The sequence below is a fragment of the Grampus griseus genome, assembly GCF_964374135.1.
Source record: "Grampus griseus genome assembly, chromosome: 7".
Classification (NCBI taxonomy): domain Eukaryota; kingdom Metazoa; phylum Chordata; class Mammalia; order Artiodactyla; family Delphinidae; genus Grampus; species Grampus griseus.
The window spans coordinates 19,415,585-19,435,567 of NC_139001.1; the positions used below are offsets into that span (position 1 = coordinate 19,415,585).

General features: G+C 50.4%; 1 protein-coding gene across 1 annotated transcript; it reads right to left on the reverse strand.

Moving 5' to 3' along the window:
* Positions 1-1,511: 1,511 nt before the first annotated feature.
* RUFY4 (RUN and FYVE domain containing 4) lies at positions 1,512-19,522 on the reverse strand (the record flags this gene model as incomplete). Its single annotated transcript, XM_082658951.1, has 11 exons — positions 1,512-1,635; positions 2,200-2,310; positions 7,768-7,914; positions 13,590-13,696; positions 14,410-15,057; positions 16,224-16,293; positions 16,767-16,910; positions 17,448-17,554; positions 17,898-18,023; positions 19,252-19,358; positions 19,477-19,522. The coding sequence occupies 11 exons, from the start codon at positions 19,520-19,522 to the stop codon at positions 1,533-1,535; spliced, it is 1,716 nt and encodes a 571-aa protein (XP_082515077.1). The 3' UTR covers positions 1,512-1,532.
* Positions 19,523-19,983: the final 461 nt, after the last annotated feature.

Here is a 19,983-nt window from a genome sequence, read left to right on the forward strand (position 1 = left end):
TGACCACTGAATGATCATAATTCATGTAAGACTTCTTGGGCAGTCAGGGGATATGATCTTGTACCATGGAGCTAAACGAGTCCTCATCAACTGTCTTTAATATTAAAGTCTAGCTGAGTAAGCACTGCATAGAGAGTTGCCTAGATCAGCCCCTTCTTCTGGGTTCTCACAACTTGGGACCCATCAAGTCAGCATAGTGGTTGGAAGGGAAGGGCAGAGAGGCTCAAGCCTCCCCTCCTGCCCCCCAAACCAGACACCCTGGGGAGTAACTGGGACTCCCACACTCTCTTGGTGGGAAGGTACAACGTACAATCTCTTTGGGAAATAACTCAGCCATTTCTTTTTTTCTTTTTTGTGGTACGCGGGCCTCTCACTGTTGTGGCCTCTCCCGCTGCGGAGCACAGCCTCCGGAAGCGCAGGCTCAGAGGCCATGGCTCACGGGCCCAGCCGCTCCGCGGCATGTGGGATCTTCCCGGACCGGGGCACGAACCCGTGTCCCCTGCATCGGCAGGCGGACTCCCAACCGCTGCGCCATCAGGGAAGCCCTCAGCCATTTCTTAAAAGTTAAACATACACCTACCATACCACCTCGCCATTTCATTTCCTAGGCATTTACCCAAGAGGAATAAAGGTATATGTCTATACAAAGATTTGTACACAGGTGAAGATGGGAAACTTATTTGTAATAGCCTGGAATTAGAAACAACCCAAGTATCAACAACAGGTGAATGTGTAAATAAATTGGGATATATCCATGCAGTGGAATACTACTCAACAGTAAAAAGGAACTTGATATATGCTACAACACGGATGATAAAATAATTATGCCAAGTGAAAGAGGGCAGATAATAAGGAGTATATACTGTATGATTCCATTTATACAAAATTCTAGAAAATGCAAACTAGTCTCTAATGACAGAAAGCAAGTAAGTTGTTGCCAGGGGATGGGGAGAGGTGGGGGGAGGGAGAGATGACAAAGGGCACAAGGAAACGGGGCTGATGGGTGTCTATTATTTTGAATATGGTGATGGCTTCAGGGTGTATATTAAAGGCAAAACTCATCAGACTGTACTCATCAGGTTTATGTGAAGTGTATTATACATTAATAGTACCTAAAGAAAGCTGTTTAGAATGAAAGCAGACCTCCGAAGGAGACTGCAGACAGGAAGCTCCCGTGTATCATGAAGGATGGGCTGGCTGAGAAGGGAGTGCAGAGGAGAAATGTCAGGGCCACCGGGCCTTATTCTTGGACAAGGACTTTGAGCCTGCAGGGACTTTAGAGAGGGTGGTGCCCACTCCCTCATGTTATGGAAAAAGTCTGACAGCTTTGCCAAAGTCACCCAGTGGGAGATGCAGGGTTAGAACCTCTTTCCTGACTGCCAGCCTGGCTCCTTCCATCCTCCACACCACGGTCTGTCCACTCAAGTGCTGTCCACGTTAGATGGCCAACTTCTAGAAAGCAGGACTGGTCAGACAAGAGGGCTGGGAAGGGCCGAGGGGACGGCCGATGAGGTGGGGTGGGTGGGTCTCAGTCAGAGGACCTGGGCTTCTCTCCTCTGGAAGCAAGGTGGGCAGTGGCACTCCTTCTTCTTAAAATCCACAGAGCAGGCATGGCAAACCAGGCCTCCGCAGAGCCTGGGGAGCAGAAGCGGAAGAGTGGGTATGTGTGGGTGCGTATGGGGGAGGGGGTCATGGGGTTCGAGCATCTTTGTGTCCACCTGTGTGTTTCCCATCTCCCAGCAGAATAGCCCTGGGTCTGTTTCAGGAGGCCTTCCCTTTCCTAAAAGGGGTCCGAATGCCCCACCCCTCCAGGGTCCTCTAACTCCAAATGGCAGGTTCTCCTGACAGCCCACTGTCCTCTCTCTTGCTGTTTGTCCTGCCACTGTGTTTCCAGGGCAGGTACAGATTCCTCTGTACAGGAAATCTCTTCCCAGATGAGATTAGCTGATCGATTAATCAGTCTATTTGTGGAAGGGTTACCCAGTCCCATTTTCCAGATGCCATTCCTTGTCTGCCCCCTTTCCACTGTTCTTGTTCATGTCTCTGCAGTGTCGGGTAAAATGAGTAGCCAGCTTTAAGTGGCCTTTCATAAAGGCCTATTTCCTGTGTCCCTCCCTTCCCTGGAGTGGGCAGCGGGCTGTGGGCTGGTGGAAACTGGGTTGTCCCAGAGGAAGGATTCTGTACCCCCCCACCCATTACCTGCACAGGTACCGCCGAGACAGCCGACCAAAGATCTTGTTACAGACAACACAGCATCCAGGGGCCAAGGAAGAGAGATGCTGGACCTTCTGCCACAGGTTATCCTTCTCTCTGATGGGTGGGTGGAGGTGAACACACACACACACACACACACACAAGACAGAAATATGGAAACACGCAGATGGAGAGATGGAGAGGGACAGAAAGAGATACACAGAAACAAAGAAGAGAGAGACAGAGAAGGAGTCACACAGAGATATACACATAAAGAGACCGAAAGAGATGAGAGACAGTGGAGCAGAAAGAGACACAGAAATGGAGAGGGAGACAAAGAGGGACGGAGAGACAGGCACTCAGAGAGAAAAAAAGGAAGTCAGGGAGTTGGAGGAGACAGAGACACACAGAGAAGCAGACAGGGAGATCAATGTAGAGGGAGAGAGAAAGACACAGGGGAAAAGATGCAGAGACAGACAGGGACAGAGACAGACAGAGAGGGAGACAAATATGGAGAAAGATGGAGACACCAAGAAAGAGACATAGTGATGGAGAAAGACATGTAACATATGTGGTTACATATATTTATGCTCCTGCAAAACTATCCTGTTGTTTTAAAGAATGTTTAAGAATATGGGTTGTTCAACATTTTTATCAAAATGACATACACACGTACGATTTAAAAATCGAACAGTATGGAAGGACTTATATCAAAAGGCAATAGATATACCTCCTTCCCATACTCAGTAGCAAACCACTTCCTACATGCTTTAGCTTTTTCTCCTTGATATTATTTCCATATTTAAGTAATATGCTCATATTCCTCCTCCGTGATTTATCAAGAAAGAACATCTTCCATAGAGCTCCTTGACATCACAAGGAGCACACCCTTAATTAACTTCCTAAGAAGGGCAGTGTGCGAGGTGAATTTTATGTGACCTGTCTATCTGAAAAAATGTCTTTCCTCTGTCACCTCCCCACTTGCTTCCTAGTTTGGCTGGATATAGAATTCTAGGGCAAAAGCCGGCTTTTCTCAGAACTTGAAAGCATTACACCATCAAGTCTTAACATTTGAGGATATGGGTTATTTATTACCATCCTCACTAACTCCTCCTCCTTCCTCCCAGTGCAGTTATATCCCCATTTTTGGTTCCTCTATTGGTTACTGTTGGAATTTTACAGAATATACTCACACATTTATTTCTCACTCATTCATTGACTATAGATAGCATCATACGACTGCCGTTCTGTACTACGATGGTGCCAGCATCCCTGCTCTTCAGCTTCCTCCTTCTCAACCTGCTAACTTATTTATTCCTGCAACATCCAATGTGGTACCCACTAGCCACACGTGGCTGTTTAGATGTATATTTAACTTTTTATTTTATTAATTTTTAAATTTAATGATTCTTTAAATTCTACAGTACTTTACAATTTTCAAAAGTTTCACACACATGATTTCATGTAATCCCATAATAACCCCCTTTAAAAAAAATCCCCTACCCCTATGTTGTCCCTTCCCCCTTTCCTTTCCTCACTGGTAACCACTAGTTTGTTCTCTGTATCTGTTAGTCTGCTTCTTTTTGTTTAATTCACTAGTTTGTTGTATTTTTTAGATTCCACGTATAAGTGATATCAGGTGTATATTTAACTTAATGAAAGTTAAATAAAGTTAAAACTTCAGTTGCACCAGCCATTGAGGTACTCAATCGCTACGTGGGACTAGTAGCTACCATATTGGACAGGGCAAAATCAGGACATCTCCATCTTCACAGAAATTCCTGTTGGATTCTGTTCTATACTTAATATTGTTTAGGTGGTAACATTTAGGTTTGTTCTATAATTATGATTGTTTTCTGTGCTTTGTCTTTAGGTTGATTCCAATACTGAAAAAAATCAATGAATAGTATTTACATTATCAGACAATATGTAAGCATATTGCATCAACTGAAGCTAAGATGTAACATTTCCCTTCTTGGAAATTTTCTGTTTTTCTAGGACTTTCTAATTGCCTTTCTTTGCTCTTTGCATGACTTGCCTTTAACATAGCCTAATCCCCCACGCCCCTAATTCTTCATCATATCAGATATTCTTCTAATGCTCTTCTCCCCTGAGACCTCCCTCCTGGGCCCTCAATACTTCTGCTATAACCTGAACTGACTGCTTCCTGGGCTTGCTGCCCCCTTGTCATCTTGGGAATTCCCTTTTCTTCTCTCATGGGCTAGAGCTACTATTCCCTGAATTCTGCCTCTTCTCCATTCTTGGATTATTTCCTTGTTTTCTTGGAGTACATTCTTAATTAACTTCCTAAGAAAGGCTGTGTGGGAGGTGAATTTTATGTGACCTGTCTATCTGAAAAAATGTCTTTCCTCTATCACCTCCCCACTTACTCCCTAGTTTGGCTAGATACAGAATTCTAGGGCAAAAGCTAGTTTTTCTCAGAACTTGAAAGGATTACACCATTGAGTCTTAACATTTGTTGGGTTCTACTCCTTTTATAAGTGGACCTGTCTTTTAGGATATTCTCCTTATCTTTGTTTTACTGAAATTTCACAATGATGTATCTAGATGTAGTTTACCACCCACCCCTCTCCTTTATTGTGCTGGTCACTCAGTGAAATCTTTAAATCTGAAGATCTATGTCCATCAGAGTTGGGAAAGTGTCTCATATTTCTATCTGATAATCACCTCCTTTTTATTCTTTTCTTTTTTGGAATTCCTGTCAGTTGGAGAAGATATTAGAGCTCTTAGATTGATTCTCTATGTCTCTATTTCTCTCACGTCTTCATTTATCTGTGCTTTTATTCTACTTTCTGAGAAACTGTGTCATCTTTATCTTCTAATCCTAATGAATTAAAAATAATTTCAGTGATCATATTTTTGTCAAGAATACTTCTCATCTTTTGATGGTCGTTTTTCACAGCATCATGGAAGATGGATCATTTTTGTTTGTTTATCTTTGTCACTCCCCTTTATTTTCTAGCCTCTCTTCAAATGTCTGGGGATCCTTGGTTGTCATTTCATGTTTAAGAAAGAGGCGATCGGGGGCTTCCCTGGTGGCGCAGTGGTTGAGAGTCCTCCTACCGATGCAGGGGACACAGGTTCGTGCCCCGGTCCGGGAAGATCCCACAGGACGCGGAGCGGCTGGGTCCGTGAGCCATGGCCGCTGAACCTGCGCGTCTGGAGCCTGTGCTCCGCAACGGGAGAGGCCACAATGGTGAGAGGCTCGCGTACCGCGAAAGGAAAAAAAAAAAAAAAAAAAAAGAAAGAGGCAATAAAAGCTGCTAGAGCTCCAGGGAGTAGAAGGGGATGATTGGAGGGATTGGGTAGCGAGCTACCTGCCACTCCAGACTCTCAAATGCCAGAACGCTCTGTTCTTTTATTTGGGGCTTTCTTTAGACAAAGACCTTTTAGTTATTTGCTTGGGTGATAGGCCCCTCACTGTTAGATGTTCTGCAGTGGAGGAGGCAGGCAGAAAGCACGGGTTGTACACTGCTCTTTCTAATGACTTTATCAGTTAATTTTCCTGATTTCTGCCCCTCATCTCACTTCTGCCATCTGTGTTCTTGGTGTCTCTGGGCCCTGAAGTTCTAACTTGGGCTAAATCCAGTATCCACTTTTCCATCTGTTTTCTGGCTTCTGGAAATTAGCTGAAATCTCTCATTTGTGGTTGGCTCCTTCACCTTTCTCTCTGTTTATGTTTTACTCTTTTACAATCATTTTAGTGAGATCTCAGGATGGAGACTGGATAACGTGTGGTCAGTCTAACATCTTGACACAGAAGTCAACCTTCATGCTCCATCTTTTTTTTTTTTGCTTAAGGCCATATCTTCCACAACGCTTCTGGGAGGAACATTGTGTTATGTGGTTTGGGGCCTTGTGATGAATTTCTTTAGCACTAGGAAAAACATTTGTCCCTCCGGATGAACTGGTATTGCTCCTTTGAATGGACAGTGAAACTTTCTGTGTTTCCCTTTTCCATCCTGCTATCAAGATGTTCAGAGCTAAGTTCTAACCCTAAAACTTCAGGAGTATATATTTTTCATCTTTCATTAAATCTTCTGTTTTTCTTTAACTATATATGTGTGTGTGTGTGTGTTTGTGTGTGTGTGTGTGTGTGTGTCTGTATGTGTGTACGCGTGCACATATACACAATATATATGTCTTATTGTTAGCTACCTTAAATTCTTTTGTGAGATATATAGCTAATTTTTTATTAGCTTCCTCCCGGTTGACAGCTCCTTAAATTTAAATTAAATTTAAATTTAAATTTAAATTTAAATTAAATTCCTTAAATTCTTTCTTCTTTCCAGGCTGATCTCTCCCTTTTCTCATCTTTAATCACTTGGATTTTGTGCAAGAGGATTTAGTCCTAGATGATCCCTCAGTAACCTTCCGATTCTAATGGAACCTGAGTTCAATGGTCTCCTACTTCCTGAAGGAGGTGAATTATCTCCTCACTAGACTGAAGGGTAGAAAGCAGGTTTTACACATTTTATCCGTCCTGCAGTGAGCTTAGTGGTTTAGGATTAATCCTGGTGAGCTCATCCTCTGGAACCCAGGACAGCTGACCCAAGATGGGCCACAGGCCCAGTCGTCTGAGGAAGTCCAGTAGGCAGGCAGGTGTAGGACATGCGATTACTTCTCGGTTAACCTATGGGCTCCTTTCCCTTCTCCTAACCTTGGTTGGTGTGTGTGTATGTGGGGGTTGGAGGGTAGCTTGCCTTAGAGGCAGAGGACTCTATGCAACTTATATGCTGTGTGTCCTTGGTGGCCAAGCCAGCCTCTCTGGCCCTCGGTTTTCTCATCTATAAACATGGGAATAGGGACTTCCCTGGTGGTGCAGTGGTTAAGAATCCGCCTGCCAATGCAGGGAACACGGGTTCGAGCCCTGGTCCAGGAAGATCCCACACGCCGCAGAGCAACTAAGCCCGTCCGTCACAACTGTTGAAGCCCGCGTGCCACAACTACTGAAGCCCGAGTGCCTAGAGCTCATGCTCTGCAACAAGAGAAGCCACCTGAATGAGAAGCCTGTGCACCACGACGAAGGGTAGCCCCCGCTCGCCGCAAATAGAGGAAGCCCGCACTCAGCAACGAAGACCCAATGCAGCCAAAAATAAATAAATAAATAAAAGAAAAGAAACGACATGAAGGAAACTTAAATGCATATTCCTAAGTGAAAGAAGCCAATGTGATGCTGCGGAGCAACTAAGCCCGTGCGCCACAACCACTGAGCCTGCGCTCTGGAGCCCGCGAACCACAACTATTGAGCCCACGTGCTGCAACTATTGAAGCCTGTGTGCCTAGGGCCCGTGCTCTACAACAAGAGAAGCCACAGCAATGAGAAGCCCGCGCACTGCAACGAAGAGTAGCCCCTGCTCGTCACAAGTAAAGAAAGCCCGTGTGCAGCAACGAAGACCCAATGCAGCCAAAAATAAATAAATTTATAAAAAAAAAAAACAACAAAGAAGGGAATAACAGCAGGGGATGGCTGAAAGCAGAAAATGAGTTAGTACATACAAAAGGTCCAGAGCTGCTGTACCACGCCTCCCATCCCCAGTGTCCCACCCTTACTGAATCAGCTCCAGCACCCGCCTCTTCATGGCCCGGACCAGGTCCCGCTGCCCGCCAAGCTCCTCCTCATACATGGCACCCTTCCTTTCAGCCTCCTGTTGCTTGTGCTCCAGCTCCGCCTGCAGCCGGGCCCTCTCTTCCTGACACCTGGGCGCAGAAGGAAGACTGAGTTGTGAAGGGAAAAGCGCAGCATGTGTGTCTGAGCTGGGCTGGGCCTCTGCCTGACAGGGAGCCCCACCGGGGAAGCTGGTGATGCCCCCTGCAGCTGAAGTGAGCACACACACACGCACACCACACACCATACATTCACAACACAGCACACACACACCACACCCAGCACACATTCACAACCCATACAGGCACACACACCACACTAGACACCACGCACGCACACCACACATACGACACAGCACACACACACTACACACACCACAACATATACCACATACCACACACATACCACACACACATCATAACACACATCACACACATGTACATAGCACATACCCACCCACCCCCTCCACACACACACCACAGTGAACCAGGCACTGTGTGGCCTGACACCTATAGATTGTCTCTTCATCAACTGTTCAGAGCAGTGAAAACAGGGCCTCGCCTTGCATGTTCCGTTAGAGGGCAAAGCCAACATTTTCATTTGTTTTCCTTCTTTTTCTTTTTTTTTTTTAAACATTTCCATTTTAAAATGTAATTTCTGGAAGGCATGTTCACAGTCCTGGCAGCTCTCTGGGGGGAAGTGGGTGTCTGGGAACCCAGGCCAGACGGGCTGTGCCTGCCGACAACATTTGTGGTGTTTGGGGAAAAGGAGTAAGTGGTGTACGATTTGAAGTGACTTTTTGGCTTTAAAATATTTTGAAAAATTTCATTACATTGTCTTTTCAATTTAAAAAAGTCATCGTAAACATATGGCTTTCTCAAATTTCCGTTTCAGTTTGGGCTTGGAAACTCTTCAGCTCTATTCTTGCCTCTTGCTTTTGTCTTTAGTGGCTTCCTAGAAGGTTCCAAGAAATGTAATGGACTGGAAATAAAAAGGTCCCAACCCCAGGTCCCAGGCTCTTACTCCGTGGCTCGGATGGGCGGGTGTTGCGACGGCGGTGCCCATCCTGTGATCTCTGGATGCTCTCTCTCTCTCTCTCTTTCTTGCGCTTGCGCGCGCGGGTATATGTGTGTGTGTGTGTGTTTGTGTGTGTGTACCCGTGCCCCTGGCTGAGTGTGTTTGAGGGGAAGAGGCTTGACAAGGAATTGAGTTATAATTTAAAAAATTCAGCCATGTAGTATGCTGCAGGGAGGAAAGCTGAGTGGGCCATGAAATCAAACCGACACGGCTAGCCACCAAAATTCCCAAAAGGCCAGTTCCCGCAGCCTTAGGGAGAAGTGACTTTTAACGAACATTCTAGTCTTCAGCCTCTTTCTTAGTATTAGGATTTCATTTTCCTAAGCTAGTTTACTTGCCCAGTGATCCCAGGGTCTCTGGTGTGGCCAGGCCCTAATGTGGCCACTGAGGTTAGTGTGTTTCTTTGTGATAGACCAGTAAGATAATTGTGTGACAGTGACAAAGGAGGGGCCAAGATGCAGAGTTGAGGGGATGCTCAGGAGGTCTTCTTAGACAAGGTGACATTTAAGCAGATCTGAAAGACGAGGAGGTAGCCGTGTAAAGCCAGCCAAGGGCACATGCAAAGTTCTGCAAGTTGGCAAGAACATGGCTTGTTTGAGGAAATGAAAGAAGGGGTAGTGACACTGTAGTTCCGTGAATGGCAGGGCTGGGGAGGCGGGAGGCAAGGTGGGAGGTAGGCAGGGTCCTTCAGGGGCCCCAGAAGGAGTGGAGTTTGATCACAGGGCAAAGGAAGCCACTGAGGCATTTTAAGTATTTAAAGTATTTATGGGGCTGACAGACACTCCTAGGGCAGGAGAGGACACGGAAGGAATTAAAGTCTACTGAGTACCTACTAGGTGCCCGGCACTGAGCTTAGTGCTCTATAGCCTTGTTTCATTGAATTTTCACAAATTTATGGGACAGGTGATATGATCATCATTTCACAGGAAAGAAAACAGAGCTTCAGAGAGAGAGTAACACTTGCCCAGGGTCACACAGCTTGATGAGTGAGGGGAGCAAAAATCTGAATGCAGGCCTGTCCAGCTCTAATCTCTTCTTGCCTCCCCACACCTGCATCCACGCAGGGCCCTGATCACCAGTGGTTTGTGGCACCAGGGCTGAGTGGGTAGCAGGTAGGAGAGAGGGGTGGATACTTATGGTCCTGTGGCATGCCTCCAGGGAGCTCAATGCTGCCACCCAAGGTGGGGGGAAGATTTGATGTTTGCCTAATTCCCCATCTGAGGACCTTCCACTTGTACCTGTCCTAATCTCTTTTGCTTTGAGGTCTAACCCAGAGGGCAGAGGAAACCCATTTGCTTGGAAAGATGGTCTCACAGATCATGTGAGCTGGAAGAGGTCCAACCATCTCCTTTTGCAAATCAGGGACCTCAGGCCGAAGAGGGAAGGTCAGTGTCCTGGCGCCCCACAGCCAGACAGCTGGGGAGTGGGTAGCAGAAGCCCAAGTGTATTTTTATAGCCCTCAGCTGGTCTGCTCTGGGGCCTGCTGTGTCTCACCTTTGTGTCTTGCCTGGGGCTCTGCACCCCTGCGCACCTTAAGTCTATTCTCCACACCACAGCCAGAGCAGTCCTTCAGAAACCCAAGTCAGACTACGAGAGCCCTCTGCTTCTCCACCACGTGGGAGCCTCTGCTCCAGCCACAGGCCTGCTTGTCCCCAAGCTCATGTCTCCTGGGCCTTTGCATCTGCCGGTCCCCGCTGCACTCCTCTCGAGATACCTGCATGGTTCAGCTCTTCCTGTGGTTGGGATTTCTGTTCAAATGTCATCTCCTCAGACAGGGCTTCCCTGACTCCAATTCTAGATGATTCTCCTGTCCCTCTCTCTCTCTCTAGTCCCCACAGGGCCCATGACCACCTGACAGCGTATTTCCATTTGTTGATCTATTGTCTGTCTCCCTACATCTCCCTAGGTGTGTGAGCGCAGACACTGCCTGTTCTGTTCCCTTCTGTCTCCCCACGTGGCCATAGCAGAGGCACAGTAAATACTGTTCATTAACCGCCTGGGCCCCCGTGTCCTTCTCTTCGCTGGTGGTGAGATGCCGTCACCAGCTCGAAGCCCACGGCCACTTTCCCAGGGGTGAGGGGTTTGTCTAAGTTCCCTGGATCCCAGGAGGCAGGGGACGCGTTCTTGTCCAGGCCTCAGGGGCTTCTGTAACTTACCACCGCATTCCGATGAGTCTCTCGTGGGTCCCCCGGCCCAGCCTCTCTCCCCAGCTCCACACTCAGCCGCCCACCCAAGGATCCACTTAGAGTCTAACAGGGGTCTTGAACTTAGCAGGCTCCTAACCCAATGCCTGAGCCTTCCCTGCCGACCTGCTCTGCCACACAGGGACTCTAGTTCTCCAGCCGGTCAGGCCGAAGACTGGGAGTCATTCTTGACTTCCTTCTTTCTCTCACACCCCACAGCCATCCCTCGGGAAGCCCGACCTCACATTGGATCCAGGATCCAGCGGCTCCTTCACGCCTCCAGTGCATCCCAGCTCCCCTTCGTCATCAGTCTCCTCGCTTCCACCCCTGCTAGCCTACAGACCAGCTCCACGGAGCAGCAGGCCTGAGTCCTTGAAGCACATGTCAGCCCAGAATAGGCACATCCACACAGACAGAAAGCAGATTGGCAGTTGCCTAGGGCTGGAGGGCTGGGGAGAGATGGGCAGTGACTGCTAATGAGTACAGGGTTTCTCTTTGGGGTGATAAAAATATTCTAAAATTGATGGTGGTGATGGACGAACAACTTTGTGAATACACTAAAAACCACTGAATTGTTTTTTCAAAGCAGAGAAACATATTTTTAACATGCAGACAGTCACATCATGTCCCTCCTCTGCTCAGGACTCTCAGTGGTTCAAAGTCAAGTCAAAGCCAGGGTCCTTTTGATGACCTGCTAGGGTCTCCTGTTACCCACCTGACCTTTTCCTACAGCCCTCCCCTCCTTCACTCCACTGGGGCCACAGTGGCGTCCTTGACGCCATGCCCATTCCCACTGCAGAGCCTTTGCCCTTGCTGTTCCCCCTGCCTGGAACATTCCTTGACCACATAGCCAAAGGCTCAGACCTCAGCTCCTTCAGGTCTTGACTCAAATGTCACCTTTCCAGGGAGGCCCCCTTGGCCATGCCACCTCATCTAAAAGGTCACCCCTGACACTTCCCATTCCCCTTCCCTGCTTTATTTTTTTCTTCTTAGAACTTATCCCAATCTGCATGCTATGCATTTTACTTGCTTGTATTTGTCATCTGCCTCCCCCACTGGCATGTAAGCTCCAAAAGGGCAGGCATTTTATCTGTTTTGTCTATGAGAGTATTTTCAGCACATAGAACAGGTCTAGCTCCGAGTGTCTGTGGAATGACCGAATGATGGACGGGATGATGGGGGCAGGGCAGGGGTCTGTGAAACAAGGGCTCCCCCAGCCTCAGGGAGCAGCCTGGGGCTGGGCAGTCTCCCTGGAGCCTCCTGGCTTCTCCCTCCAGCCTGCTTTGATTCCCAGAGATGGCCTTGAGTGGGCAAGGCCCCTGCACTCCCTTAGGGCCTGAATCATGGGATTCTTTGCTGACCAAACCACAGGACTCAGCTGAGAGTCTGGTGGGAGGAGTCCCCGGGGGCCTTTTGGGGTTGGTTCCTGGGCCCCCGGGCCTCTCGCAGCATATTAAGCAGCCAGTAGACAGCTCTGTGATTCAGTCTGAATCACAGCTATGCAGGCTCCCCTGGGGGTCAGGGCAGGTGTCAGTCAAGTGGGAGAGACCAGGCAGGCGGGCAGACTGAGGCACGTGGAGACCAAGGGAGAGACACACAGAGAGACTGAGTCAGACCAAGGAAGATCTTTGCATGGTGTCATAATTTCTTTAAAAATAAATTATGGCAAAGAAACTGAGACACTGAGAGACTGAGGGGGAACGCAGAGACAAAACATGCACTTTGGACCCTTGAGGTGAAGGTGATGGTGGGAGGATGAAGATGCCAGATGCTGCGAGAGGCTGAGGGGAGAGACAGGAGACTGACACACCGGCACTGGGGACACTGGCTGACGGGGCAGCTTTTAGGCCCACTGGTTCTGGAGACAGTTGTAGGGTCTGGATCTCAGCTCCTCTACTAACTAGCTGATGTGGGGTGAGTTAGGCGGGTCTTTGAGCCTTAGCCGCCTCATCTATAAAGTGGGGGTCCTTGGAGGACCGATCTCCTGAGATTGTTACCAGGAAGCACCTGGAACAGTGCCAGGGACATAGTAAGTGCTCAGTGATGATAGTTATGATTACTGTAACCAAGAGGGTGAAAGAGCGACCGTACAATAGGGAACAGGAAAATAAGAGGCAAAGAGGGAGACTGAGAGAGATAGTGGGGCAGGAGTGTGGTGGGAGAGGGAGGCTGTGTGGACGGAAAAGAGAGAGGGGAGCCCAGAAGAGGCAGCAGAAGGGCGCAAAGGTGAGTGTGGGAGGGAAGGGAGGGATGGGACGCATAGACCTCTCCTGGGGCTACTGAGGGAGGCCAGCGAGGGAGGGGGCTGGCAAAGGGGAGGGGAGGGGAGGGGAGGGGGGCAGGAGCACCCTAAGGGTGGGAACAATTTCCTGTATGTACAGCATGCCAAAGCTCTGCCCGCACAGGGCCTGGTGCAACGCTTGCTGGCATGACCGTGAATGTGAGCCTCCTGCCCCCCTGGCCTCCTGGCTCCCATGCCCCGTGGCACTGGTGGTTGCCTAGGTTACCTGTTGAGCTGTTCCTGCAGTGCCTTCAGCTCCCCTTCCTGCTCCTTCAGCAGCTGTTCCTGGTGCTGGGCCTGCTCCTTGGTTTTCTGGAGCCCATGTCTGAGACTCTGAGGGCAGGGAGAGGGTAAAAGGAAGCTGAAGGAGGAGGACAGAGACCCCAGCCCGGGGCCTGACCTGACAAACACCCCCGTGAGACCCCAGGCCATGTGAAACAGCCCTTGGGTGGAGAGCAGGACTGGGGACAGCGCTGGGAGCTGTGGTGCTTGGCTCTGCCCCTGGGTGAGCCTGGAGCCACCATTTCTTCCTTCGCTAAAGGATGGAAGTTACAGACCTCAAGGATCTGGAAGACTCAGGCGAGGGAGGATGCCGAAGGAAGGCTTGAAAACAATTTGGGTGACCTTGAAGGGAAACATCTACAGGAGCAATTAGGTAGGGCCTGCAATAGCAGAGCCTAGATATTGGGAAGAAACCTGCCAATAATGAGGGCTATGGAACTTGAGAACAAGCAACTGCCCTGAAGAACTGTTGGGAAGGGATTACAAACTCAGATGCCTACAGGGGCTGGGCAGGATGAACAAAGTGGGCCTGGTGTGAGGCAATAGGGAGAGGTGGGTATTGTGGTAAACTGAAGAATGCGTGTTCTTCATGTGATGAACTGGAGAACTTCCAAAAGGCATCCTCAGATCATAATGATCCTGTGTGGCCCAATGCAAATTGGTCTGTGGGCTGGAATGGCCCTGGGCCATCCTTGAAGACACCCACCTGTGGGCTAGGTTAGAGATGGGGAGCAGAGACAGGTACAGAGCTCAACTGCTCTCACCTTGACCACATCCTGCAAGGCCATCTCTGCTTGTTCCTCTCTCCTGGTTGCACTGGTCACTCCTATTTGCTCTTGGGGCTTCTCCGTGGTGGAGCCTTCCTTTGTTTCCAGGCCCTGAAGGACCCAGAACTCCCTGGGGCTGCTGGGCACTTTCCCGCCCTGACGGCTCCCTGACACTGCATCCCTTATCATCTCTTTGGGGCTGGAGGCCAGCAGCCTATGGGTATGACTCCTCTCTGCTTCCCCTTCATAAGTCCCATCTATTGTTCTCTGGCCCTCTGCACTCAGCAAAACCCCCCTGCCCTCAGTATCTGTCCCTATCACCTCCTTCAGAGTCCCTTTGGCCCCCTTGCCCTGTCCCTGGATGCTAGGTGTTGAGTTCTCCAGGCACATCCCCGTCCTTGGAGCTCCTTTCTCCTGGTTTTGCTGAAGCTCCTCCCCCTCTAGTTCCCACATGCTCTGGGGAGGCCCAAGCCTCCTGGGATCTTCTTTCTTCTTTTCCAAAAAGAGGGGCTGATGCTTGTGTTGCTGGGACCTGGGGAGTCCAGCCAACCTGTCTTCCCTGGGTGCATCTCGCAGGGAACTGGCTTGCCTGGTATGTGGCTCCTCTGGGTGGCCTCCTGTGGGGTCTCCATAGGTGGGTGAGATCTGCAGAGAAGCCGCAAACCCGTCATCCCTCTCAGCACCAATTCACCAACCTGGTGCCTGGGAGAGGCCACAGCCCTAATCCAGTGGGTTTGCTAAATATATGGATTTCTGGTCCTCCCACTGGAAATACTGATTCAGCAGATCTGGGGGAGGACCCAGGAATCTGAATGTTGAAAAACACCCCAGGTGACCTGAGGCCCAGGCTTTGATCTGAGCAGAGTGCTCCTCAACGCCCTTTCCTTCCTCGCCTCTTGCTGGAATCCTTCTCCCTCCTTTACCTCCATCTTCTGCATCGATCTGATTTCCCCTTAGTTCTTCCCACCACTCTCCTCTGATCCTCCCCCCTGAACTTGACTTCTCTGTGTCTCCATTTTCTGGTCTGTAAAATGGGAATAATAATACTTCCTTATAGGGCTGTGGTGAAAGCTTAAATGACCGACAGCCCCTAAAAGTCACCTCTGTCAAGAAGCCTCCTCTGTTCCCCCACGTTCCTGGGCGTGTCTGGTCACTACACTTAACTTGTGTTGCGGTGTGTTCCTTTAGGGTCTGTCTCCCCAGCAGACCTGGAACTCCTTTAGGTCAGAGACTGAGTCACAGTATCTGCACCTGGGGCCTGGAAGCTGGCGGGGGTGCAAAGCAAGCTTGTGGAAAGATGATAACCACAGGCTACCGCTTACTGGCCACGGAGCAGGAGCCTTGCTCTGTGCGGCACCTGGGCTGTCTCAGTGCGACCTCACGATCCCCCCGTGAGGCAGGACAAGTTATGCGCCCAAGGACCCTGGTTAGTAAGGCATGGAGCTGGGATATCAACCAGGCAATCTGGCTCTTCAGTCGCTCCCTGAATTGAACTGGGATGTTTGCAAATTGTCCAGCAGAGGTTGTCTCCCTGGGCTGTTTCCTGGAAGCTTCTGGTCGCCCTCCCCAGCTTTCCTTCCTCCCAGGGGCCCCAGTGGCGCCTGCAGGTGCTGCCAGCGGTTCCCTGCTCTCCCTGACATCCTCACCACCTTACGAATATGAGCCTTGGCTTCTGTGGCTCCCTAGCCCCAGGTCCACATGTTGGCCTCTCCCTCTCTGTCCAGCTGGGTCAGGGCTCAGTTACTTCTCAACCTGGGGGTCCCAACAGAGATAGAGAAGAGGCAACTAGGCTGAAGGTTGGGAAGAGGCACCTCCTTAGGGGAATCTTTGATCTTTCTGGGTCTTCTTCCCGGGGTCCAGTTGGAATTGGAGCAGCGGGACCTGAAAGTGAAAGAAGCGGGGGGACCCTGGACCTCTCTCCAGCAGTGGTCTTGGTCCTCAGATGCAGGATACCCCATCTTTCCAACCACCCATTCATCCCACCACCCATCCCACTTTCCTGCCCTTCCACCCTCATGCATGCATCCTTCTCTCCATCCACCCATGCATCCTACCCTCCATCCATCCTTCCATTCCATTTCAACATCTCAACATCCATTCATCCTTCTAACTATCTACCCCAACCACCCAACAACTCTTTAATGAGTGTGTTCTCTGTGCAGCACCATGGGACATCCTAAGATGGCACTGGGAAAACAGAAGGCTAGGGAGGTGGAGAATCGGGAGTCAGGGAGTAAGAAGAGAGGGAGGAAAAGATGGGGCTGGGGGTTGAGGGCTTGGGGTTAGTTTTGGGGGGTGGTAGTAATGGGAGCAGGCATTGAAAAGAAGCTTCCCTCCACGCTGCCCCCACTCACTCTGAGAACATGGGCCAGGCTCCATCCAAGTCTGGCCGTTGCAGGTCCAAGTCGAAGGTCACCTCGTTGAGAGCATAGAGGGAGTCCAGGATGTCTTCCTGGAGTTCAGGGCACAGCAGAGGGCTCCGGGGGCCATACCACTCCCTGTGTTAAGAGGGAGCAGCACCCTTGGCCTTTGGCTCTGGTGCTATTGCCACCCCCAACCTCAGAGAATCTACCTCCACTGCACACCACAGTGGGATGGTTCCCCAGACAGGGTGGTCCTTGGGGACCAGGAGGCCGAGCATCATGGTGCTACCAGGACTGGGGCTCTAACCTTCCCTTAGCCCTTTCTTCCTTGGCTTTCCCTTTATGACCCTTATTTTAGTCATCTTTTTTTTTTTTTTTTTTTTGTGGTACGCAGGCCTCTCACTGCTGTGGCCTCTCCCGTTGCGGAGCACAGGCTCCGGATGCGCAGGCTCAGTGGCCATGGCTCACGGGCCCAGCCGCTCTGCGGCATGTGGGATCCTCCTGGACCTGGGTACGAACCCGTGTCCCCTGCATCGGCAGGCGGACTCTCAACCACTGCGCCACCAGGGAAGCCCTATTTTAGTCATCTTTGATATCAAACCACCCTTCTAGGGGTAAAGAGGAATCTTCCCGAAGGAGGGCCACGGGCTCGGATGGTATCAGTAGCCCCACCTGGTTAGCTCTGGGTTCAGGAGGCAGAGCTGCAGGGACTCGGCCAGCTGTCCACGGGCGAGACAGAAGCGGATGAAGGCTCGGCCTTTTCCCAGCGGGGTCTTCAACTGCACAGCACACAGGGGACAAGTGGGGGGATGGTGGTATTAGGACAGAGGGAACGCAGCCAGCACAGAGGGAGAAAAGCTAGAATGAGTGGTGCATGAGAAAGGGTGTCCTGGGACTTGAGGCTGTGGGAGGAAAGGGGGTGACCGGAGGGGTGTGAGGGCAGGGCTAACGACAGGTGAGGACCAGGTGAGGGGGGCTATGGTCAGTGGAGCTGGGATGGGTGAGAAAGGAGCCTCGGGCAGGCCGGTGTCCCCTCCAGCCACCGAGCCATCCTCGTCAAGGACCTGGGGGCAGGACCCCATCATATCGAGGCCAGCTCCCCTGCCACCTGGCCCTGGATACCTTGTCCTGTGAGTGGACAAAGTGGACTGGCTCCATGTCGCCCCGCTGCCGCCACAGGGCTGTGCAGAGGAAGTCCCAGTAATCCTTCCGAGGCCTCAGGAAGCTCTTCTGCTCTTTCTGGTCAAACTGGGAGCAAGATGAGGGAAAGGAAAGTGTGGAAATGTTCCCTCCCAGAACAGTCTGCGTTCCAGCACGCTGAGCAGTATAGCGGAAAGGGCTCATGCAGACAGGCCCACTTCAGGTCCTGGTCTGCCCCTGCTGGCTGTGTAACCGGGAGCAAGCTGCTTGACCTCTCTGAGCTTTCAGTGTTCTCATTCATTCATTCATTCCAGAAATACTTATTGAGCACTTACTATGTGCTGGGCCCTGTTTTAAGCCCTGGGGATACAACAATGAACAAACGGAATAAGCAAAACATATAGTATGTTAGATTGCGCTGACTGATAAGGAGAAAAATAAAGCGGGAAAGGGAGTGGAAAGCGCACGGTGTGTGCATGCACGTGTGAGATGTGTGTGCGGTGTGTGAGTGTGCGGTGTGTATGTGTGGTGTGTGTGTTAAAAAATGTAGATTAAGGTGTCTAGAGAAAGCCTCACTGAGGAGGCTCTGTTCAAGTCCAGATCTGAAGGAAACGAGAAAGGGTTCCATCCAAATTTCTGGGTGAAGAGCTTTCCAGGCAGAGGGAATAGCAAGTGCAAAGGCCCTGAGGTAGGTGCTTTTCTGCTTTAGGAAGATCAAGGAGGCCAGTGTGACTGTAGTGCAGCACATGAGGGGCAGACTGGCAGGAGACCACACAGGCACACAACATATACCACACACACACACACACACACACCCCTCACACACATGCACACTCACACCACACATGTACATGCACATTGTCAGAGAAGTAGGAAGAGTATGTGTGTGTGTGGGGGGGGGATGGGCTGGTCATCAAGCACCTCAGTGGGTTAGAAGGAAAATTAAACAAGATGGGCATGTAAAGGGCTTAGCTGGGCACATAATACGTGCTCAATAAAAGCTAGTGATAGTGATGACTGGGGCTCTAACCAGAAGCGAGGAAGGCCAGCCCGAGGACACCTGTGCCTCTGAAACTTTTGTCTTTAGACAGCCCCACCTGACCCAGCCCCCCCAACCCTGCCCCAGCCTTGTCCCACCTCACTTCCCAGGCTACAGTGACAGCCTCCAAGGGTGAGGTTAGATGTCAGGAAGCGTTTGCCGATTGACAGAGATGAGGTAGTGCGTGGTAAAGAAGAGAGGCAGCGGCTCTTCCCTCAGGATCTGGGAAAGCCCATTCGGTTATTGGTTATTGGGACCTGGAGAGATGGGAGAGTGGGGGACAGGGGAGGGCCCTACCTGCAGCACTTGCTCCAGGCAGCCACAGAGTCTGTGCAGTTCAGCACTGGTGTCTGTCACCGGCTGCTGCCCACCCCCATAGCCCTGGAGGATGGCAGAGATGACAGCTGTGGGGAGGATGGTGGACATCAGACCTCAGACGGTGAGGGCTCTGAAGGAAAGGCTCTCAAGACCCCTCACCTCTCCCCCAATTCGGCCCCAGAAACTCTCTCAGCACACACTCACCCTTCAGGTCACTGGCCATCTTGAAGACAGCCCCTCCTTCTGCCATGAGTATTTGAAAAGGACGTGATTCCTTGTGGGTCTAGAGGCCAAGAACGAGCTTCTGGCTTCAGCTGCCCAGCTCTCTCCTTCTACAAAGGAGGAATCACAGCCCAGAGAAACAATGTGACGTCTCTAGGGTCACACGGCGAGTTCACTGGTAGGAGAAGACCCAGCTCTTTCTTGTAAGGCAGGGCGGGAGGATGATGGTGTGGTCCCCACCTATGGAGCCATTCCTGGGTGCCAGGCCCTGTGTCCTGTGCCTGACATCCTTGTATTATTCAGTCCCCATAATAACCCTGGGAGGTTATTGACTCCATTTTATACCAAGAAAGGGGGGCTTAGAGAGGGTAAGTGTTTTTTCCAATGTCACAAAGTTCTAAGTGGTGAAGCTAGAATTGGAACTCAGGTCCCTGTGCCTGCAGGGCTCATGCTCTCAACCCCGACTGGCTGTGAGCAACCCTGCTAGTG